Source organism: Colias philodice, chromosome 21, assembly GCF_061535455.1.
Source record: "Colias philodice isolate Cphi_HAF_F1 chromosome 21, ilColPhil1 Martin Lab GWU primary, whole genome shotgun sequence".
Classification (NCBI taxonomy): domain Eukaryota; kingdom Metazoa; phylum Arthropoda; class Insecta; order Lepidoptera; family Pieridae; genus Colias; species Colias philodice.
The window spans coordinates 6,528,407-6,553,394 of record NC_143106.1 but is presented as its reverse complement, the minus strand read 5'-3'; the positions used below and the strand labels follow the sequence as shown (position 1 = coordinate 6,553,394).

The window sequence follows — 24,988 nt, the reverse complement described above, 5'->3', positions numbered from 1 at the left end:
CAAACCCCTTTTGACGTATTGCATGACACTAGAATCGCTATAGCACTAGCGGAGGAACGTATTCGTTTTTGATTTCGTATTTTCTTTGACAAGGGCGATGAATGATTGACATGCTCCATCTGTATTTTATTTTGTAATCTAAGAACATTATATTCTTGTCGTCTAAAATGCATTTTTCATATTTCAACTGCCGAGATGGGAACATGCACATGTCGCACAAGCGATAATATTTTTTTATTCGTCTATGAAAAAACTTGCGACCAAAAACCTTTTATTCAAACTGGCTAGATAGTGAAAAAAAGGTTTTAACAATATTTATTCAGTAATTTAATCGAGTAATATGAGAAAAATCTAAATATGATTATGTAATTCATTCTTAACATTTATGAAAACATGAAATTTTTATTTTGTCTATTACAATTTTTATTCATTTTTTTATAAGGTTGAGGGTTTGATTCCTTGTAGAGAAAATACATTCAAAGAAAGTAACTCATACTTTATCATATTCATATATTTTTTGGTTTATTGTTAATTTCTACAATGGCTGTTACTTTTTAATAACAAAAGTCACATTATCACATAATTTTGTGCCTGGTTTATTAAACCAAGACTGCTATACATAGCAGAGATAGGCCAACAGGAAATAACAGGCATTTCCTCTTGTCGTCTTACCACATCCACAGAGATATGAAAACAAACAAAATATATAATTAGCATATTATTATTCTACTTATCGGTAACTATGGTGTATTTTTGTACAACATTTATCTAATGGGTTATTCCCAACATTATTTGTCTGAGAGGAATTTGCAAACAGTTTCTAAGAATTTTTCTGGCTTTTGACTGTGCACCCAGTGGCCTGCCCCTTCTATGAACACTAAGTCGGCTAGCGGGAAGTACTCTTGAATCTCGGGCAAATCATTTTTGCTAGAAAAAAAGAAGCAAAAAATAATAATATAGATTTGCAATAAATTGTTAAGATAAGAATAAATAAGAGAATGTTTAGTTATACTATAGGGAATTGATTCTATGCTTAACTTTATAAAAATGAAGTTGAAAAAAATTAAGAATTTAATTAAATAAAATGTAGAATAATGTTTACTTTCATTTGTATCAAATTAAAGTTCAATTTACTAAGTAATTTTGAGTATTTTATTATGGTAATATCTATGTGAATTAAACTAAACATCATTATATTCTTACCCAATATAATCTGAAAGGGAATAAAGTGGGTCCACAATCCAATGAATCCAATGAATCCAATGAATAAAGTGGGTCCACAATATTGCAGGCCTTTCAAACTTGAAGGGAAATGTGATATATAGTTCTGGAAGTTCTCTTTCAATGCTGGCAAGTTCACTCTCCAAGTATATGACCCAGTATTTGTTTGTATCAAGTTTGTGATCAGAAAATTTCTCAAATTTACATCTGGCGATACATTCTTCAGCTGCTCATCGGCCAGTTTTCTCGCTTTTGACATAGCAATACCTGATCTTATGGACACAGCTGCCATTGCATCAAACAGATTCATCATTGTAAATATTTGTGGACTTGTTTTCACTGGTGATATATCCACGACAATTAGACTTGATACAAGATCAGACTGAAACATGTTAATCTTTTTAGTAATATACTACCCTTTGATTAAATGTTTTATTGACTTTCAGATAGTTTACTAGTTTATTAAAATGTGTTAGAATGAAATAACAAAACGAAAAGAAATGCTTTTGAATAGGTAATGGGAGTTAGAACCCTACAGACGTCAACTTTAACATTAATTGAATTAAATACATTTTCTAATTAATTTTTGCTGAATGACATACCTTAATGTTATGTATAAGTATGTTTTAGTTATACCTTTTGAGTTTATAGAAACAATGCCAAAGACTGAATGATAGGTATAAGTCATATGAATGATTTTTAAATACATAGGTATTGCCGCATGTCGTTTACATGATATTTTACGTACGACTTACACAAAGAAGTGATAAAACCATAGCGGTACGGCCGCCCATGCTATGCCCCAGAATGGATACTTTGGATATCTCTAGTTTCTTTAGTAATTTTATCACATCGTGGGCCATGTGAATATACGTATGTTGTGACGAATGCCGACTATCTCCGTGATTTCGAGCATCTACACTGATTATTTTCCTTCCTGTTGACTTATGGATAGCTTTGCTCATGCTGTTCCAGTTATTTTTCGAACCTAATAGCCCATGCAAGATCACAAGAGGAGGTCTTTTGGATGTATCAACGTCGGTGCTCTCGTACGTCGAGTAAGCCAATTCCACTGTTTCTGCATTGCTAGAGTCAGATTTTAAGCAGCGCGGTGCACTAGAAAATATATTTGGTCTATGTCGGAATAAATTTTGTGGTCGAAACCTATTAAATAACATATTTTTGTTTTGAAAAACTGTGAATTTTGATGGTTCTCTGAGACAATTGACATCTATCAAACTTGACATTGATCCAACCTTTTTCGTTTATAAACATATATGAGGAAAATATTAGCTGGCGATTAATTAATTAATTAAAGTTTGTATTTAATTTAAATAATTACTTATTGCCAATTTTAATTGATCACGATCATATAGGTGCGAATTACTTGAATAGTATAACTAGCCTAAAGTACGCGGCTTCGCTCACATAGTCAATTGATTTCTGGGACAAAACCTATTATGTCCTTTAACGTCTCAAAATTATATTTGTACCAAATAATGTACAAGAATGTTCAGTGGCTTACACAAATCTAACAAATAGACCGTGTCTAAAATATTTCAGAGACGGGGAATATTTCAGAGACGGTCCAAAGAACCACAAGTACCTACGCATTATTAGCTTTTAACTACATTTAAAGTTGTGTAATATTTTGTGGGCATACCAACACGTAGTTCGGCGTGCATTCATCCGCAGCTCAAAGTCAAGTCAGTTTATTCAGGAAAAATGTAAAATTGATAGGTTACAATTTTTAGTCCAATAAAGTATAAAATTGATCGGTTAAGTAGATTCCAAGATTACTACTTACAAAATAATATAATTAATAGGTCAACAACTTACAAATTTTGTAATACCTATTCTTTTAGATTATCCTATTTCTCGAAGATAATTCATAAAATATACCTCGATGCCTCTTACACAGAGATACTATTACTACGTATGGAGAAGACACCGCCTACATCACTTATGTTCCGCTCAACAGAGGTCAACCGGCCACACTGCACTCAGGACCGCTTTAGCGCGATGGTCGAGTTCATGTCTTGTTTGTTTTAAAGCAAAAAAACATGGAACAAATCAAATATGCCCTCGAGTGTGTTATGGTATTGCACTAATAATTCAAGTAATGAGGCAAAGTGCAAAGGAATAACTTTTCATCAGTAATTAACTAGATAATCATTTTTAAAACTTGGTTCGAGCAAATGTCTCTTACATTATTTTTTTTAATTCTCGATTTGCAGTACAACTGTGTGGAAAATCGTTGGGAAAACCTATAATGAGAGATATGTACTATAATTTCTTACTGAAGTAAAAATAAATAAATAATAGGGCGATTGATCATATTATTTACTTACATACATGAAAAAAATACACGAAATAAATAAAAATGTTCAATATTATGATAAAAACTTTAAAACTATTTCCAAAAAAGCATTAGGATCTTCAGCATGTACGTTATGCCCGACATCTTTTATGTATTCTAGTTTTGCGTTTGGAAAATATTTTTTAATGCCCGGTAAATCTTCACGTCTGAAATTATAATGTGATTGATTTAAATTAATTGGTAATTTTTCAGAGATGTATAATTTATATATTTCGTGAAATAATATTTCTGCCTATCAGATCTTTAGTGTAGTTGGATATTTTAATTAGAAGAAAGGTGTAGTGTAGATAACTTGAAAGCGCTTTTAGCGCTCTTAGAGCTCAAGCGGTACGTGAAAATGTTGCTAATTAGCACAATGGACTGCAGTCGTCTCTTTGTCACTCACGATAATTGAATCATACCATCTTCCATGCATCTTAATTTGACTTTAGAATCGTGTGTGCTTTGTGTGCCGTTTTTGAAGATCGAATGTTGTGTTGGTAACACTAACTTATCTACACCTTTTTTTCTGTTTTTTTTTTCTTGTAAAATCATCGGTAAAAAAATTTCTGCCATAGACTTGATAAGATAAACAGAAAATAGGATATAAAATGTTCCCAAAAACCAATGTCTGATAATGCATCAAAACATACGGTAGGTAATTTGATTCTTCTCCTCCAATAAATAAAGTAGGACCAGAGTACTGTTTCCCAGCTAGTCCACTCGGAAAAGTAGCGATGTCTGTAAAATGCTTATTCAGAACATCCAAGTTGCAGAGCCAGCCATACGAGCCATCAGGCTTTAACCCAACATTAATCAAGAGGAAACCGGATGATTCTGCCTTTACCAGACCCGATTTCACGAGGTGATCCTTGGCTATACTGCGGGCGTTGCTGATATTGTTGATACCTTTAAAATTGACTGCCTTCATAACTTCTATTAATTTAGGAAAAAAGTCGTTCAATATTCCGGCAGTTGATACTGGTGATATATCGACAACTATCAAACTGTCCACTAACGCAGGCTGAAACATATTTTTTTTAAATAAATTTAGGCGAATTACGTCTGAGGCATTTATATCCCAAACTCAAGTTTTATATAATCGCATGATATTCACAAATATAATATAAGACCACGTAGTTAAAGTGGTTTTATAATAATGAATCATATTTATAATATTTTTGAACTTTAACTAAAAGAGGTTAATTGAGGATACGGTGAAAGGGTAAAGGTTCACGGATATGAATCAATATCAAACCTCGGTCAGCGCCAAAACCATGCCAGTCCGACCTCCCATACTATGACCAATAATATGTGAAGTCTTTATTGACAACTTTGCAATCAGCTTCGATATATCGCTAGCCAATTCCGGGTATGTATGAGATTCAGTATGCGGACTTTCTCCATGATTCCTCACATCGACCGCTATTACAACTTTACTAGTGCTTTCATTGATCCTTTTCGAGACACTCTCCCAATTTTTCTTCATGCCCAACAATCCATGTATAACAATAACAGGTGCAACATTGTAATTCTCGTTTCCATGAACTTTATACACCAAGTCAACCGCAGTTCTTGACTGATCATACTTCGTCAAAGGTAAACGTTTTAAGAGCAATACTTTGTTTGCAAGTTTCGATAAATATAGAGGATTCATGCAATGACTTATATTATATTTTATAATCGAGGAACATAAATATATTATAGCGGACTAGTTTACGACGACATGCAGCAAATGTGCAGCAAGTAATCTATGGTCGACGTGGTCGATGAGCAAGATGACTTGTAAATGTCAATTGTTATGTTTTTAAAGTGAAACTTTTTTTACATCGTCTCAAACTTTTTGGTCTGTGTAGCGCATGTCGCGTGTATCGCGGCTGCCGAGTAGGTATACCTACTCGGCAGCCGACCGTCACGCGACATGCGCTACACAAAGCAGTGTTCGGAACCGTTCGAACAGTTTCACTTTTACCGTGGTTTCATAAAACCACACAACATTTTTTTTAAAGTATCATCGATGAGAATCTGCCTACTTATTGTCTTTAATTTACTCAGAAAGAAAACATACTTCTCCAAAAATATTAATCAATTATTTTAATATATTTAACTATATAAATTGTAAGAGTGTAACACCTACTTAGCTCATGAATCGCTAATAATTTCAAGTAGTAAATAATTAATTGTCATTTAAACCCATTTATTCTAACGAACATTGTAGCTACAATACAGTGAATAATAAACAAATAATTGTTTAAATCTTTATTTAGTTCTCATTAGTCCTAAGGAAAGCGATAGCAACCTCTAAAAAGCTTTTTGGGTCATCAATGTGCAAACTGTGTCCTGTTTGAGGTATATAGGAGATCACGGCACGTGGAAACATTTCACGAATACCATTTAAATCATCAGGCCTGCAAATAAATATTATTAAATTTAATGCTGTAGAGATTATCCTTATCCTTACTAATATTATAAATGCGAAGGTGTGTTTACTAACTTACGGTATATACTTACGGGTTATATAATAACTTACGGGTTTAATAACTTACGGTATATATTCAGATAGTTGTCCACCGATAAATAACGATGGACCAAAGTACTTTTTATTCTTCATCTTCGGAAAAGATGATATATTTTTAAAATCCTTTATCAACACATCCAGGTTGCAGGACCAGCCTATGAATCCATTGGATTTCAATATTATATTGGATAGTATATTATTCATCAAAGTATCGTCATGTATGATGCTCTTTAGCTTTTTCTTGACATGACGTTTTGCTGTACAAATCTTCTTCTGCTCTTTGAAATTTATTTCTTTAATGATTGCTAAAACTTTTGTGAATTCTTTCAGATGATTGCAAGTAGATACCGGAGATATATCCACAATCAACAAACGTGCTACTTTCTCCGGCTACAACAAAATATATAAATCAACTTTATTTTGAATACAAAGAGTTTAATTCACATGCCAGTCCATAAATTGCACGTTAATACTTATTTAGTTAATAAATAATAAGATAACATATTGTAACGAGTTAAACTTCTGAACACACCATTATAATTTCTATTATCATTATCATCTCGTACTTACGTCTATCAATGAAACACACATCGACGCTCTACCTCCCATCCCATGACCAACTATACTCGCTTTATCTACAGATAGTTTTTTAAATAATTTCAATATATCGTCAGCCATGTCTTCATACTTATGGGAACTAGCATGAGGGCTGTCTCCATGATTACGCAAATCCACAGCAACAACCGATCGCTTGGTCATATTCACCATTGTTTTACCAAGACTGTCCCAGTGTTTTTTCGTCCCTAAAAGGTCGTGGAACAGAAAAATCGGTGGATCGTCAGGGTCTACTTCGCTTTCGCCAAATATTTTGTACGATAGTTTAACTGCTGTTCGTATAGAGTGAAGAGGAAATTTGGGAATGATTTTAAGCCGCGATTTGCAAATTACGTAAAATGCCATTCCATTTTTATAAAAAAATCATTATGAAATGAAACTATTGAACATTGTTTATATTATGGTATGAGCTGTCATAAATAACGTACTAATAATATGTCATGTTATTTTTAATGAGGTCTAAATGTATTTGTTAATTGAAGGTTAATTGTAAACTAGGTTTTATTATTTGCATAAGGCATTTGGTATTTAAATAATATAATTAATACATATGTGCATAAAAATTAAATGTACCATTGTAATGGAATGAAGAAGAATTTGATTGTATTTGATGTGACCGTAAAGTTGTCGCACGCTGAATAACTTTTAAAATAGATTATTTAGATATATGCGAATAGACCATCGTATTGCATTGTAAATAGAAGGAAAAAATCTTTTTGTTGTTAGTGTAAATTACACGCGTTAAAAAACTCGAGTCGCTGTTGAACCATCAGAATTAATTCAGACAATCAAATCTCTCTCTTTCAACCTGTGTTCGTCCACTGTTGGACGTAGGTCTCACCCATGGCACGCCACTTAGCCCTATTGTTGGTTTCTTGCCGCCAGTTTTTGCCTGCTATCCTACGTAAGTCATCGCTCCATCGTGTCATGGGGCGTCCTACACTACGTTTGCCGAGACGCGGTCTCCACTCTACAACCCGGGTGCCCCAGCGGTTGTCCGTTCTGCGGCAAATGTGACCAGCCCACTGCCACTTCAGCTTACTAATCCGGTGAGCTATGTCGATAACCTTAGTTCTCTGTCGAATGACTTCGTTCCGGATTTTATCCCTTAGAGAAATACCGAGCATAGCTCTTTCCATAGCCCGCTGAGTGACTTTGAGTTGGTGGACCAGTCGAACTGTGAGTGTCCACGTCTCGGCTCCGTAGGTCAGTACTGGTAGGACGCACTGGTTGAAGACTTTCGTCTTCAAGCACTGTGGTATCGATGACGTTAATATTCGGCGAAGTTTTCCGAATGCTGACCAACCCAACTGTATCCGCCTGTTAATTTCCTTCTCAAAGTTGTTCCTACCCAATTGGAGCGTTTGTCCCAGGTAATTGTATTCCTGAACAACTTCAAGAGTCGCCCCATGAACAGTGATCGGTTCCGGTGTAATGTGATCGTTATACATGATCTTAGTTTTATCAATGTTCATGCGGAGACCGATGCGCTGGGATGAATTAGCGAGGTCGTTCAGCATTTCTTGCAGGTCATGCAGTGATTCGGCCATTATCACGATATCGTCAGCAAAACGCAAGTGTGAGATGTATTTACCATTAATGCTAATACCCCTTTCCATCCAGTTCAGCGTCTTGAACATATCCTCCAACGCGGTTGTGAACAATTTCGGTGAGATTACATCACCTTGTCTCACACCTCGCCGTAGATGGACATGCTCAGTACGCCGATTCTGAATTTGAACGGTCATCGTTGCAGAATTATAGAGTGATCTCAACACTTGTATGTATCGCCAATCGACCTGACACCGCTGTAAGGATTCGAGAACAGACCACGTCTCGATGCAGTCAAAAGCCTTCTCATAGTCCACAAAAGCGAGACAAAGGGGCTGATTGTACTCTTCGGTCTTTTGCACAATCTGCCGCACAGTGTGGATGTGGTCTATGGTGCTATAACCACATCGAAACCCGGCCTGTTCTGGAGGTTGAAATTCGTCGAGTCGGCGAGCAAGGCGGTTTGTGATGACCCTCGAAAACAACTTGTAAACGTGGCTCAACAGTGAAATTGGGCGATAGTTCTTTAGAAGGGTTTTATTACCTTTTTTATGGAACAGTACGACAACACTGTTGCTCCACGCCTGTGGAGTTCTCCCATTAAAGAGGACGGAATTAAACAGATCCGCAAGTTCATTTAGGACTGGAGCCCCTCCGGCTTTTAAGAGTTCCGTTGTTATTCCGTCGTCTCCTGCGGCCTTTCCATTTTTAAGTTGTCCGAGAGCCAACACAAGTTCATGTACGCTTATGTCAGGCAGGTCTTCAGTGTAATGTCGTGTCAAGGTGGCTCTTGGGTCTTCATTAGTGGGTTTGGACTGGGGCGTTTGTGAAGCATAAAGGCGGCTATAAAAGTCTTTAACTTCCGAGAGGACTTCCGGCCCTGATGCAACAACGTTCCCTGTTGATGTAGTCAATTTTGTCAGGTGACTTCTATGCAGGGTTTGACTGAAAACTTTAGATCCTCGATTTAGCTCAATTGCTTTTTTAATTGCAAGAGTATTGGAGGATCTAAGGTCATGTCGTACCATCTTGCTTATTTGCTTATTGAGCGTCCGTTGTTCTGACAAAACTGATGGGGGGTTATCACGTCGCTTGTTCATTAATGCCAAAGTCTCTCTCGAAAGTTTTGAGCTTTTTCCAGTTTGCTTTCTTTTAAAGAAGGTTGCGCCTTCGTTCCCAAGGACACTAATGATTTGTTCGAGTTTCCGATCGATGTCATCCGTGGTTTCCAATGCTGCAAATCTGTTTTGCAGGATAACCTGAAATTTCTCGGGTTCAACGTTCGTTTGGAGTAGATTTGGTCTAACAGTTGACTTTATCAATCTTTTCCGTTCTAAAGCGCAATTGATAATCAGAGAGCCTCTTAAATATCGGTGATCACTACCGGTTTTGAACCTTGTGATAACAGAAACATCTCTGAATATACTCTTCTTGTCCGCCATGATAAAGTCAATTTCGTTTTTTGTATTTCCATCGGGGCTCTGCCATGTCCACTTCCTTTGAGGCTGCTTCTTAAAGAAAGAATTCATCAAGAAGAGCCCCTCTTTTTCGAGAAAGTTAACCAACATATGTCCCCTTTGGTTCCTGCTTCCAAAACCGTGTGGCCCTATCGAAGATTCGCCGCCTGTCTGTACTCCCACTTTAGCATTAAAGTCCCCCATGACAACATTAAAGTGTGCCTTTTTGGTATTATGTAAGGCTTTTGAGATATCTTCGTACAGATTTTCAACGTCTTCATCCGAATATGACGATGTGGGGGCATAAACCTGCACGACCTTGAGGCTGTATCTTTTGGTAAGTTTGATGATCAGGTATGCCACCCGTGATGACACGCTGGAAATCTCAATAATGTTGTCAAGGAGTACTTTGTTAATCAGAAACCCGACGCCACCTTCAGAACGGCGTTCTCCCTCTCTGAAGTACATTAAATGGCCGGACTCTAGGGTTATGGTATCCTCCCCCTCTCTTCGGATTTCGCATAGCCCAAGAATGTGCCACCTTATATTCCTCAGTTCCTCTTCTAGCTGAACCACGTGTTCATCAAGGCGTAGCGTGCGTCCATTATACGTTGCGAGGGTCATTTTTATTTGGCGGCCTGCCGTAACCCGGGGATTCTTCGCACCCCCCGTTCTACCGTAACCACGACCGCCGCCGTAGCCGGGAATAGTAGAACTACCGGGAACTGGGGGCCGTGGTTGAGAGTAACTTGCCATGTTTGGTTAATGCCCATAGTCGCCACGCTGGGCATGCGGGTTGGCGACCGCAGAGCATAGCATTTTGAATCGGCAATGCTGCTGCCCATTGCCGGCCTGGTATATTTTGCTATGCTGCTTTTTTAGGATGGTTATACCGCCATCAGTCGGTCGTCAGAGCCTCGTCCGTTGTTCATCAGGATGCACCGCGTGAAGGTGAGGTTGACAATAGAAGCACTCAGATGTTGGTGTGCTCCCTTACACCCCAACCCCCCCCCCCCAACCCCAATCAAATCTAAATCCATAATATTTGTAAGTAGGCATACACAATACTAAATACCAAATGGATATCCAGCTTCTAGGTATACCGTATAAATTTATTATTTCTTAGTATAATTTTATATAAATAATAGGGAAATTTGTCGAAGTCCTGATAAATAAATATCTATATATTTATTTAGCAGCACTGCAGCGACAAAGCAGCATTCATGATGATACAATACAATCATAGTGTCATGACACTCATATTAATATTCATTCGACCGATTCAAAGGTATCTGACCTATATATTGGCAAAGTATTGACTACCTACACTTATTTATGAACCTCAAATAAAGTTTATGCATTTTCTCGACTAGGCCCACACCAAAAATATTAATTTGATAAGCATGGTCCATTTAAAATGGTATATCATTGCCAAGCAGGCCTGGGCAAATTTTCACACAGATATAATTCTTAATCTTGTTATAATTCTCAAATCATATCTACTTGGCATAAAAATCGTAACTGATGTTTTATATGCCTTTGATGTGATCAACTTGTGATCAACCACTGATGACGTCATCGTGAATTATATGCAGGAAAAGGCTTCACCTTGATATATGTAATTTTCTTTAACAAACAAAACATCTCAGTCAAGCTTGAATAAGTATTGAGTATTCCTCATAAAAGTTATTAACGTTTGTAATTTATCAAGTTTACGAAATACTTGATAAATTGCTGTAGCTGTTTTAATTTCCACAAGTAATTATGGAAATATATTTATTGATGAGCATAAAAAATTAGAGCATACCTCGTATTCTGTCACTTAAATTTCCCACGCTATTTATGCAAGAATTTCTATTGCAGATTCAGTTGTAGCGAAGCTGAAGGTGAAAGGTGATAGTGTAATTGATCTACAAACGGTATATGTGTCGCAGGCAAATTCGTCATTCACAAACGGCGGTTTCAGTTAACAAACGCTCGGCATATTGTATGCTGAGAATTTACTTTTTCCAAATGTTCTCAAGGAACAACCAGACGAAGGTCCACAAAGCGGGGCTCCTATTTCTATGTAGCTTTGCATACCTACAATGAACCTATATACAATTTGCCTACGACGCGAACCGTAATTGCACTCTCCTAGTTGCTTTAGTTCTTCAATATAATATCACGAACTCACGGAGATTCTGTGCTATAAAGGATCTGGGAACTAAGCAATAGGTACTAGTCATATTTTTTAAAACTAAATGCATTAAATGCATGTATCGTTCATTCAGAAGTTAAAGTATTTATAAAATCGGTCAAGTGCGAGTCTATTGGACTCGTGAAAAAGTGAAATAAGCTAAAGAGCGTAATAATTAATAACCAACCCAATCTTTGCCTTACTTTAATTTGTTCCATTTGTTGTTATAGCGGCAACAGAAATACATCCATCTTTGCCAATTTCACTACGTAGGTTAATGACATACAGACTTGAGACTGGTGAAAGTGTTCGGACATACTAATAAACAAACAGAAAGACGAACAGCGAATAGTCCACTATGGGCACGGATCCCTAGAAAGGCTAAAAATAACATTGAAAACATTGGTTCTCCCTGACATACAAGAAATACAGGTTTTATATTGGCATCAATTATAATATGTTGGTCCTTGACATAAACCATCTCCTGAATAAGTTCATAGGCATTCAAGGGTCTTATTATTTGATCTTTGTATTCATCGATATATTTTTTAACTCGCCCAGTGTAAGATTTATCAAACAAACGGCTCTATTATAATATGTTCCGGTTTATTTTTAATATGGTTTTCTAAAATTTCCTTTGACAAGAAACAAAGAAAAAGTAGGTAATAAATATACAACTCCTGGAGCTTTTTATCTTTATCGTGTTGCAGAAGCTCTAAATAGACTGTGTGATAATCATCAGATTTATAGGTATAATCTGCTCTATACATTATATTCTTAAGTATACTAGAATATTATTAAATTAACTATTTAAATTTTTTTTAGTAGAATAATAATAAATAATAATTCTTAACTTTGCTAACGTGTGGTGGTATCCCAAGTGAAAGACACACAGCATTGATAAAACTGAATTGTTTCCAATTTCGGCCAGATTCTCAACTAAACACTATGGACTTTATCACAAGGACGATTCACAAGTAATGTGATAATAATCAGGTTTAATGACTTTACAGGTGTAGCTCCTTACTGCAACGTTAATCGTTACCGAGTCGTAGTTCTGTGTAAACGTGAAACCAGTGCTAGTGTTTAGGTGGTACGTACGGCACACTGCGTTTCGCAGGTAATGTATCGAAAGTATTCATAATTAAGTTTTTCCAGTATATGTGAAGGAATTTAAAATTATAGATTTCTATGTATCGCTAGTGCAGATTTTTTAAAATTATTTTTGTGATTGCGAATCATAAATTGAACATTTTTCATAAAATAAATTTTCTTTTTATTTAACTATATAGTACCTTCTTAGGTGGGCAGGTAAATATTTTTTATGTATATTTTTTGTTTCTACATCAATATCATATATAAGGGTTACTGTTTTGTTTAAAAGTACCTTGTTATTTTTTGGTGAAGAAAATATGCATTCTATATGATAATTTATCATACCTGTAGGTATATGTATAATATTTAATCTTAAAATTATAAAAATTAAATCTGAAGGGTAAAACAATTTTTTTAATTATAAAACACGGAAAAGATTTTTATACGAAATACGTTCATAAAACTTTTACTAAAATAATTGTCATGGTAGTTGCATTTACATATAAAGCTTTTTTTAAATTTAAAATGTTTACCTTGGTAAAAAAAAATTGTTTGCAAAAAACTGAGAGACGTTTGTACCAATACCACAGTCAATACTAAATCTTATAAATTACCTAACAATTCTCAAATCAACCAAATAATAAGAACTAACCTAACTTTGTAAATACATCAGTAAAATCATAACGACTAAAATGTGGTCATAACTTCGAGATTATTCTTAATCGATTAATATGTATTTAATACTAATAACATACTCCATCGATGCTCGATAGGCATATTTACCTACGAAATATTAGAATGTTTTATTTTTGTAACACAATAAATCACCATTTAAAACTGAATAACCATTAAATCGTTTTTCAAGCGATGTTTTCGCAATATTTAACGTTTTGACGTTTTGGTTTTTCGCAGAGAAAATATTATTTAGTATTTCGCGCCAATCGTAAAATATTTGCAAGGTAGACATACATAGTTGCGGTTACATAAATATGTCAAGAGGATATAAGTCTATACTTAGAATGAAAATACTCTGACTAGAGCTTTGATACTCTGTTATTATTGAAAATGAAACCCGCATAATTATTGGAGAGATTGGAAAGATGGAATATCCGTTACGGTATGATTTTCACCGCGCAAATTGCAGTAGATAGAATTTCATCTTGTGGCCTGTGGGTACATAAAATACAAAAAAGTTATAGTATAAAAACATCGAGGATAAGTTCAAATTCATATATATCTATTGTTTTAGGAATATGTACTTGCTTGTAGGTATTTTGTAAATTGGAAACTGCTTGCATCAGCCCCCGGAATCACAGACACAATAGAAAATCAATTCTATTGTGTCGTGGCCCGATCGGGCCGCTCGGTGGTCAATGGGTTAATATTTAAAAAAAAGTTTATAAAACCATCAACTGCTACTGAACTCTATCTGCCAGTTGTTACTTGTGTATTATTGTAATTTATTTTATGTTGAATTTCTATCTAAGATACCTATTGCCTTAGACTATTGCACATGCTTATAATGTGGTGGGCGCTATCTGTCGGCGTAATTGAGGTTTAAAATATTGATGTATGTTAAATTCCGTATAATGAGTTGGGGAGACCACGGTCCACGTATGAATGCACGAACAATTTTACTTTTGGATACCTAAGTTGGTAAATCAGCCTTTGTACACTTCCAAACTGAAATATTTTTGTAAGTCTCAACAGCTTTGCCATTTATGAAGGTTACCATGATGTCTTAAAGCAGTATTAATTCCAGTGTGAAAAAGCGATGGCGGTAGACCGTAGATTACGGTAGACGAGCTATACATTACAGCTCTGTCATTTTCCAACACTCAAAATACCTGGTACTGCGTTTTCTGTTCATTCGATGCTTTATTTTCTTGCTTTCGATGTCGCAGTGAAAATCGCGTGCGAACTGACTTAGAACAAGATCAGATAAACACTGGAACAGTTATAGCAAATTGTAGGTTAGAAACTTTGTTCTTCGGATTTCTACAGCTTTAGTATACACGGCTTTGTAATATTTTGGATTCATATAAACTTAATAATATTGCATTTCCAGATTATTTGGTTATCTGCATTACCTAATTAGTGTTTCTATATAATTAAAATATATTGTTAATTATGTTCCTGTTAAAGGACTTGCTATTATAATAATTAGCGTTACAGAACTTTGTCACAATATACAGATACAACCAGTAGGGAAACTTCATACAACATTTTTGAAATGGCTCACATACACAAGAAAGCGCGTGTTACGAGAATCGTAAGGGTATTATGACAATTGACAGATTTAAGAATACTACCCTTAGACACGCTTGCTTGTGTGCGTGAGCCATTTCGAACGTTTTGTATGAAGTTTCCCTACTGTATGTATGTATATTGTGACTTTGTACTGAATTTCCTTTACTTCAATATCACAATGCTAATGATTTAATTAACAAGTAATAAAACTCATAGCTTGTGATAATAATTATTATTTGCATGGTGAATTAATGTATGTGTATAACCAATTATGACAGTGGACTGAAATATATACCTACTCGTGTTAGATTAACAACATTAGTACCTAGTTTAATTTGTTTGGTATATAATCGTTTTTACCATGTTTTTACTGATAAAACAATAAATCACGGGTAAGGCTTTTTGGTTTTTTTATTTAAATTATAAAGATTAAAATATAAAGTTTATCCGTACCTATCTCAGTAATTTAAACTATATTTTCTATAAGTTTTAATTTATTTTTATGTTAGTTTTTATGTCATCAGTCAACTGTGCGGATACAATAAGATAATCTGATGATATTTTTGCAAATGCGTATATACATATTTTTGCAAAAGTGTTTTTAAGTAGTAGAATATAATATCATATTTTGTCTTAAATGAATGACCTTTTTATATCATAGCAGCGTTTTATATTATTAGGTAACCTTTTTCTGTGAAATCTGTAAAAACAAAACACAAAAAATGAGCGGAAATTATGATGGTTGATTAAAATGCACATCTTCAGTGTTAAGAAGTCTATCGTTTACTTAAAAATATACAATTTATTTTATTTCCGTGCCAATAATTTATAAATACGTCAATAAATGAATATAAATGTTTTTTTACGAGCTCAGCAAACGTTAATCCGTCCGTTAGACCCACCGAATACAAGCACTGGAACACCAGAATTTTGGCACATATCCGTATATAAACATTAGTAGTAGGTATAATAATTTCGTATGTGCTGCAGGTATTAAAGAGTACTGAATACAAGAAAACATGTATTATATTATGTCGTCCTCTCAGGTTCCAATGTATAAAAAATATTCTTAATTACTTACGTATTTTGTTTTTGGCTTGGAAAATCGAGGAAATCTCTCTGACTATGGTGCTCTGACTCTGAATATGGTAATTTTTATAATTTATTTTTTAATACTAGTCGCTGACAGGTGGATTTGCCTGGGACTACATTACTACATCTATCTTGGCTAAAGAAGTGTCAGAAATTTTCTCAAATTTCATAAAATTGATGCTGTTTTACGCGATAGAGTTAAGATAGAGCATACGTATGCATTATGCAAGCTTAATTTAACATTACTAATCATATTATTTTTCATTACGTACTCTATGATGACAACTACATTATAGAAATTTTAATAAAAAATGTTATTTTAATATAGCTTAGGTAATTGACGTTGACCTTTGCGTTTTTTTTACAGAAAATTTATTAATTATTATTAACATATAGCATGTAGACAGAACTAGGTACCTATTGAATAAATGGCTATTATTTTGATTATCACAGTTAAATACAAAACTATTTCGTAATAACAGTGAATTAATCAAATAAATTAAATTAAATTATACCACTTTATTATTTTTATAAAATAGTGAAGGAGTACTTAATTTTCTTTGAACTTTTATTGCAATTTACGCATCCTTGGTTATTTTGGTTGACGTAGTTCACGATGCAACCTTGCGCTAATAACCGAGGGTTGCCAACCTTCATAACCGCTTGTGTTTTCTCCGCAATTAAAGTTTACTAGTGAATTATTGACCGGAAGGAAGTTAGCGCGGAAAGTTTTTTTTTTAATTATTAATATCTCAAAAAAATGCTCCATCAGAATCAGTAGATAACTGCTCCACTTCTATAATTATTAGTTTATTTATAATTCATTGTAAGAAAAATCCAAATACTGAAAACTTGATTTCCCTATAGAATGAAAAATATTCACTTTTCATAAAAAAAAAATTCCAAAAAAATTGCTCCCGATTTGCTCTATCAATTACAAAAAAAAATACTTAATTCTGATAATTTTTCAATAATTAACTGAAAAACTATGTTTGCATAGTAAACTACTGCGCTGTGACGTCATCAATTGTCGTTGCGCGAAAAAACTTTCCGCGCTAACTTCTAAAATAAAAATTATTGAGCTATGAGATTGATAATCGTCCTTAATATTAATTAAATTAAGAAGTACAATACGAAGACACGGAAAGAAAGACCACAAATGGCACTTAAACACAAATGGCTTATGAGTTATGACTGTGTGAATTAAATTTTTGTTTTTTTTTTTAAAGTGAAACTTTTATTACATCGTCTCAAACTTTTTGGTCTGTGTAGCGCATGTCGCGTGACGGTCTGCTGCCGAGTAGGTATAAAGCAGTGTTCGGAACCGTACGATAATTATCGTACAAATACGATAATTTTGTGCCTAAGTTTCACTTTTACCGTGGTTTCATAAAACCACACAACATTTTTTTTTATTTGAGAAAGTTTTCCTCACTATCTAGTTTTATATATTTTTAACAAAATTTTCAATATAAGGATTGTCGGGCATTTCATAATAATTTATCAAAACATATAACACGTGTGTTGTGTAAAGAAGAAAATATACCTACCTACCATTTATTCCTTGAACTTGTGGCTCAAACAGATAGACGTTTATTGTTTAAAGTTATTATGATGCATTTTTCTTTTTTTTCGTAATTAAGATACCTTCGAATAGAATAGTTGTTATTAAATAATTGTCAAGTTCTTTCACTTATAAGGACGATTAAATACTTATAATTATTAACAGAGCTAGGCTCTTTCTAGTCAAAACAAATGCAATATTTTGCATCTACATTTTGTCTTCTATTTACCACTCACTTCAGTAAATAAGCCATGTGTTAACAAATGATTCGCACTTGCTCAATTAGTTACGCAGTTTGTGTTGTAACATTTGTACTGTTGCCATTCGTTCTCATAGGAAAAATTACTCATTTTCTTTAAATTAAACGCTTCATCGATTATTTCATACGTCTAACAAATATAACAAAGATCTCCGTCACTTTATAACTTTCAAATATCTAAAGGATAGTTCAAATAAGATCGGGTTTTTAAAATTGTAATGTTGCTCAACATGACAACATATAAGTAGATTTTTTCATTTTCCATCGAGTTTTCCCATCTCATAGCGGAACGGAGAGAGCGTATTTTAAAAGCTTTCTCTTTGATAGTCTAATTTATACTGCACTAGTATCACTAAACTTTGTAAGTATTATACCTATTCCTATAGTAAGTAATTATAAAATATTTTGAAGATATACCTAACTATAGTTAGTTTATTTTGTAAACTTGAATAGTTATTTTATATTCGTGTAATTCTACAACATTACAAGAAAACAACTAAAATTGTTTTTACAAAAACTTACTTCTGTTATGCGAAAGCAAATGTACGCTGAAAATGAAATAAATAGCCCTTATTTATCCTTCGAGTTATACAATCAAAACAATACCAAGTATTTATCCTTCGTTTTAAAACCAATTGCCACTACTATGCAAGCTATGCATAACGAACTTGAAATGATTTGTAAAATAAATTAAATATAAATAATTAAACACTTTACAACTAATTGTTTGTATTTCAATATACATCGCATGAAATACAAAGATTTCCAATACACAAGGGCATGTTAAGTATAAATAGGTAAAGTAATATCGTTCAAATTTTGCCGGAATGTGATAATATCCGTTCGTACAAAGGTAATTGTAAAATTTCTATAATGCATTCATGAAACTGGTTTTAGCGGAGGTTCTGGAGTATGTTCATTGTTTGCACGTTTTCGTTTTTAATTGTTTCAATAGTCTCATGTAATGTGTATAGGTTCTTAGGTCACACACGTCAGTGTTAATGCAATTTAATTAATGAATCTTTTAGACCTTATTACCTACTAATTCTTTAGTTTCTATCAACTTTTATTTCCTGGGTTAGGTATACATTTACATAATCGTAGGTCAAGGCCAGTCTAGTGTTTATAGCGAAAACACCAGAATTTTTAAAATTGAGTTAAATACGTATTGTATTTTAAAAATGTATCATGAATTCCATTATTGCCTAAGTATCGGTCACTACTCACTGCATCTGTTTGTTCGCGGTATTTTGGAAAGCTTGCATGGGATCATATTATATGAAGATAAGCATTTTTGAGATTTTGTTTTGTTATTGGATTCCGTTATGTTACAACTTACAATAGTGCATACATTGTTGATTGTACACTGTACAGTAGACATCGCTTTACTCATTATGTTTTTTGTCGATGATAAATCTTATTGTTTTGTTGCAGACGTGATAGACCGACCATGGGGACTCTATTCAACAATGTGACGAAATACTACACGTATGTTAACGATGAACTCGCAGGTAAAGGATAGTTCAATACACTACGCATTAATATTTACAAAATCCATTACTATGGTAAATAATACGAACGCAAGTCAGGGACTAAGTATTCAATGTGAATTAATTTCTAGACAATCTGTTAGCTCTATATGAGTACTATGTTAGAATATTGCACTGAAAATGCTAGATTTACGAAATACAACATACTTATAATGACGTCACATAAAAAAAATGTGATTCATAGTTATAACACAGAGTTATGTGGCATAATAATCTAGGTACCACGACGTGTAGTGAAATTAGCTCTGCGAGTTTTATTATAGGTACTGTACTCTCGTCTGCCCCATTCTAATTGTTTTAATCATATTCGCATAACTCCATAGATTGACGTGGTAACTAAAGTGAACAGTGTCTTATTCATTTTAATATTCAAATATGTAGGTACGGAGGTAGGTACTTAAAGGCTACACACAATACAATAGTCGTTTGATAATGAAACTTGCTGATAAACGTGGTATTTTTCTTATCTGTGGTCAGCCACAAATTATTGTAAAAAAAACTAATGTTTATTTGGGAATGTCAGTGAAAAAATTACTTGAATTAATAAAATAATTTGGAAAATCCAAAAGTGCACGCCTCATAATTTTTTTTTAATAAATATTTATTAATTATTATTATTTTTGTTTATTTAATAACAATTAAACCACATCGAATCAGACCCTGAAAAATGAAAGGGTTCTATTCCTGAGCATACTCAAGCGTAAGAGAAAAAAAAAGACTCGATTAGTAAAGTATTTCGGTCGCTATCGTGTTAACAAGAAAAAGGATCCGCACATACAGACACACGGACGTCCAAGACAGAACTTTTTTAAACTGTTTTTTAACTTGTTTAAATAACAAAAATGACATCAAAAATATCATGAACGTTAAAAATAGTGTTTTTTCTTAATATGTGTGTGTAAGTATTATCTTACAAGAGCAATGTATGATACATAAAGACATTTTAAGTTTGAAAAATCAGATGTTTTGCGCGAAGTGACAGTAGTACCCACCTCAACGCTTCGCTTATGAGGCGTGCAAAAAAATATATAATATGTACCGGCCGAATTGATAACCTCCTGCTTTTTTTTAAAGTCGGTTAATGATGCTAAATTGGCGGATACATATTTTAAATTATAATCATTCAAGTAGGTAGGTATGACGTAGGTTATGAATTAAAAACGTCCCTTCTGGCTAATATTGCACGCCTCATAAGCGAAGCGTTGAGGTGGGTACTACTGTCACTTCGCGCAAAACATCTGATTTTTCAAACTTAAAATGTCTTTATGTATCATACATTGCACTTGTAAGATAATACATACACACACATATTAAGAAAAAACACTATTTTTAACATTCATGATATTTTTGATGTCATTTTTGTTATTTAAACTAGTTAAAAAACAGTTTAAAAAAGTTCTGTCTTGGACGTCCGTGTGTCTGTATGTGCGGAGGATTTTCTTGTTAACACGATAGCGACCGAAATACTTTACTAATCGAGTCTTTTTTTTTCTCTTACGCTTGAGTATGCTATAGAACCCTTTCATTTTTCAGGGTCTGATTAGATGTGGTTTAATTGTTATTAAATAAACAAAAATAATAATTAATAAATAATTATTAAAAAAAAATTATGAGGCGTGCACTTTTGGATTTTCCAAATTATTTTAAACTTATTGTATTTATTATGTAATAAAATTTATAAGTTTTTATCTTGTAGCTGGTGAAAAAAATTGATTTAAAAAATGAGCTTTATACGACGAAAAATTACTATATGTGCTTACCTAAATTTACATTCCTACTTATGAAAAAAGCTTTATTTGTTATATAATTTACAATATATGCAAATTCTCTATATAAAAGATTCAGTTTCGTTCAATGTTCAACTCATGACACAAAAAAAATATAATTTTATATAGCTTTGCTAAGTAATTGGAGCCGAGATTCAAATTACTTTTTTCTTGGCATTAGGTAAATACCTTCTCATTATTATTTTAATCCTTAGATTGTAAAGAGTCTTGTCATTACAAATGAAGTTACTATTATTATAAATATGTAAAAATGTTACCTTCAAGAGCATTAAATAACAATACGGAAGTATTGAAAGTTTTCATGGAAATATATGTTAATAGGGTTTATGTGGATGTTTTATACCTTAGCGAAGAGACAAAATAGTACCTAGAGCTATTCATGATGTACATTGACGGAGTCATGACAAAACGTGAATCAGAAGTTATTACCATTATGTTCTTAAGCCTGTAGTAGGAATTAGGATCAGCTAAGTGACCTATGCATTAAAATCGTTATCATTTTCAGATCCTCGAACAAATAAGTTTTGGCTGGTTGCCAATCCCGTACCGATAATGACAATAATGTTCTTGTACCATCGGTTTGTAAAAGTATGGGGCCCTGCATATATGGCGAATAGACAACCCTATAACTTGAAATGGGTCATCGTTGCATATAATCTAATGCAGATAGGTCTATGCGCACATATGACATTTCAGGTAAGGGAGAAATACTGGGTCACAACTCACAACTCACATATAAAATGTAGCCCAAGTAGGTACTATTTTTGTATGTTGGTTATAAAAATGTATCTCTATGGAGAACGGTTTTATCTGCGTAATTGAGAAAAACACTAATATACATTTACGAGGCTTAATGGAGATATGAATGACCTTTTCTAGACGCAATGGTGTTCCAACTTCCAACATCGCTTAATAACTGACATCAAGAAATATTAAGAAACTTTGCATTTTACCCTATATGTATTCTGATTTCTGTGAGATTAATTGTTGGTACCAACTTTGGCAAAAATATAATCGAAACAGATGGCAGGCTGCAGCGTCCGCGTTGTCCTTTTACATTAGTTTATCTTTATAGAGACTGTTTGAAGGCAAAAAAATATAATCAAATGAATTTTAAGTGATATTAACATTACCAGATACTAGATCTAATTTATCATTAAAAACATATTAAGGAGGCTTTCTTGTCCGTCCCGCGGTTAAGCGGAATTTTCTAGTATTTCTAAATATTTAAATATTCGTAATCTAGAATTAATCCTAATGAATGTATGTATAAAAAAATGTTTGAATAATAATTATTGTGATATATTACAGTGTATCACCTGGTTATACCTGCCGGGCTATTACAGTGTGTGGTGTCAAAAGATTAATTATGATGATAATGAGGTGGAAAGACTCATCATTGAACGAGTGTGGCTGTACTATTTTATCAAGATCGTTGATTTATTAGACACTGTGAGTAATCTATACTAATATTATAAAGCTAAAGAGTTTGTTTGTTTGAACGCGCTAATCTCAGGAACTACTGGTCCGATTTGAAAAATTGTTTCGGTGTTTAGATAGCCCATTTATGGAGGAAGGCTATAGGTATATCATCACGCTAAGACCAACAGGAGCGGAGCCATAGAAATCTAAATAACAAGAAGCGGGAGCAATGCGGGTGAAACCGCGGAGCACAGCTAGTTACTAATATACTGTATTAGATCGACCTTGATTGCAAAGGCTGGATGATCACAATGTATTTTATAGTTTTCCTTAAAAAAAAGACGTACATAAAAACTCCTCTTTTGTTGGGTCACTGTAAAATAAGGAAATGTATTGTTTCCGTTTTGTGAAATAGTATATATTTATATTTACAAAATCTATAATTCCATGATGTAACAGGAAATAAGTGACATCCAGGAGGCGAAATAAAAAGGTTAGATTCAAAGTTTTGTGCTAAGTGAACATATTAGTAGGTGCTAACTGTTAAGTGAGGGATAATTTATTAAATAACGATAACATGAGATAACTGCAATATTATTTTACAGGTATTTTTCATACTACGTAAGAAATTCTCTCACGTGTCCTTCTTACATGTCTACCATCATTTGGGCATGTGCCTCCTTGGGTACATCGGCACGAAATATGTGCCAGGTACGTTGTTAATAATAATTAATTAATAATTATAGATTGAGTACTTGTTTATATAAGTTTGGTAATTAATATCGTTATCCTTATATATTAACAATACCTGTTTTTTCAAACTCTACTTATATTTATTCTAAAACTCTACCGGGTGTAATCGTTAAGTGTGTACAGGCAATTATTTCGTAACTATTATGCAGATATCAAAAACTTTTAACTGATATCGAAAGTACTTTAACTAACGAGTAAAATGACACTAATAACTTTTTCAAAAATAAAACGGGATATATCCTAAAATTTTGCGTTATATCTAAAATTCTGAACTACCTTCTTCAAATAGTTTCTTCAAATTTTCAGATTCCTTTTCCAGTTTTGTCTTCGACAATTGAACTTTAATGATGTAGACTAGTCATGAATACCAATTTTTTTGTTAAATTATTAAAAAAAAAACTTTTTTAGGTGGACACGGTATAATGTTGGGCTTCATAAACTCCGCAGTACACGCGGTTATGTATTCGTATTACTTGGTTTCAATATTAAGGCCGCAGTGGGTTCAGGGATGGTGGAAGAAATACATCACACAACTGCAAATCGTAAGTATAAATAATAATGCAATCAACAAAAAATATCCTATAACATGTACATGAAAAACGGTGTTATATGTAAAGAATGATTAGTTTTTCTTTTGTTGAAGTGACCTCTTTAAGCGCTTTGAGAGTAAAATTTCAAGGTCGCGTTATGGCAATACCGTCACGTCATTGAGTGAATCTTGCGAAAGAAGTTTCACTTCTGAAACGTACGTGCTCGGCACACACGCTCTTTTTTAACTCTATATTATTTAATTTCAGTTGCAGTTCCTGCTGCTGATTCTGCACTTCGGCCACATTATATTTGAGCCATCTTGCGGATACCCCAAGTGGGTTGCTTATGTATTCCTACCACACAACATTTTCATACTTATCCTATTTTCTGATTTCTACGTTAAGGAATACATTCTAAAGAAGAAGAAACAGTAGATGTAGTCAAATTAGGATAATGTTGTAAAGTAATGATAGTTTAAATATATTTATTATACATTGGTTTTTTGTTTTATTGTCTATTAGATAAAATCCCCGGGCTCCGTCCTTGATTTTAATTTTTTACTTTTATAGCATAATATTTAGCATTCAAATGCTTTCACCAAAGATGCGCGGGTTCGAATCCCGCCTTGAATGTGATCGAATATTTTTTTTCTATTAAATTTATAAAAAATACCAATTTTAAATTATTATAGATTTCACTTTTAAAGTGAAGAATTTTCAAATTATGTATTTTTACTGACTTACTACCCATATTTAACTTATTAATAACGAATTTAGATATTTTCG

General features: G+C 33.5%; 4 protein-coding genes across 6 annotated transcripts; 1 reads left to right on the top strand and 3 right to left on the bottom strand.

The window, feature by feature from the left end:
• Nucleotides 1-493: 493 nt before the first annotated feature.
• LOC149478979 (sn-1-specific diacylglycerol lipase ABHD11-like) lies at nucleotides 494-2,435 on the bottom strand. The gene is made up of 4 exons (XM_089708782.1): nucleotides 1,977-2,435; nucleotides 1,260-1,603; nucleotides 1,204-1,227; nucleotides 494-927 (listed from the first exon to the last, which is right to left on the bottom strand). Exons 1-4 carry the CDS (start codon nucleotides 2,397-2,399, stop codon nucleotides 789-791), a joined length of 930 nt encoding a protein of 309 aa, XP_089564908.1. The 5' UTR covers nucleotides 2,400-2,435; the 3' UTR covers nucleotides 494-788.
• Nucleotides 2,436-3,614: 1,179 nt separating this feature from the next.
• On the bottom strand, nucleotides 3,615-5,072 carry LOC149478978 (sn-1-specific diacylglycerol lipase ABHD11-like). The gene is made up of 3 exons (XM_089708779.1): nucleotides 4,839-5,072; nucleotides 4,234-4,604; nucleotides 3,615-3,747 (listed from the first exon to the last, which is right to left on the bottom strand). Exons 1-3 carry the CDS (start codon nucleotides 5,067-5,069, stop codon nucleotides 3,615-3,617), a joined length of 735 nt encoding a protein of 244 aa, XP_089564905.1. The 5' UTR covers nucleotides 5,070-5,072.
• Nucleotides 5,073-5,843: 771 nt separating this feature from the next.
• On the bottom strand, nucleotides 5,844-7,070 carry LOC149478977 (sn-1-specific diacylglycerol lipase ABHD11-like). The gene is made up of 3 exons (XM_089709064.1): nucleotides 6,669-7,070; nucleotides 6,127-6,488; nucleotides 5,844-5,988 (listed from the first exon to the last, which is right to left on the bottom strand). The coding sequence occupies exons 1-3, from the start codon at nucleotides 7,056-7,058 to the stop codon at nucleotides 5,844-5,846; spliced, it is 897 nt and encodes a 298-aa protein (XP_089565190.1). The 5' UTR covers nucleotides 7,059-7,070.
• Nucleotides 7,071-12,936: 5,866 nt separating this feature from the next.
• LOC149478976 (very long chain fatty acid elongase AAEL008004-like) lies at nucleotides 12,937-24,700 on the top strand. Of its 3 annotated transcripts, XM_089708772.1 has the most exons (7): nucleotides 12,937-13,020; nucleotides 19,595-19,671; nucleotides 22,003-22,193; nucleotides 22,809-22,949; nucleotides 23,525-23,630; nucleotides 24,081-24,214; nucleotides 24,470-24,700. In XM_089708772.1, the coding sequence occupies exons 2-7, from the start codon at nucleotides 19,611-19,613 to the stop codon at nucleotides 24,635-24,637; spliced, it is 801 nt and encodes a 266-aa protein (XP_089564898.1). In that variant the 5' UTR covers nucleotides 12,937-13,020; nucleotides 19,595-19,610; the 3' UTR covers nucleotides 24,638-24,700. The 3 variants fall into 3 exon arrangements, with proteins under 3 accessions (XP_089564898.1, XP_089564900.1, XP_089564899.1); XM_089708774.1 differs by lacking the exons at nucleotides 12,937-13,020; nucleotides 19,595-19,671 and adding an exon at nucleotides 21,858-21,881; XM_089708773.1 differs by lacking the exons at nucleotides 12,937-13,020; nucleotides 19,595-19,671 and adding an exon at nucleotides 21,858-21,918.
• Nucleotides 24,701-24,988: the final 288 nt, after the last annotated feature.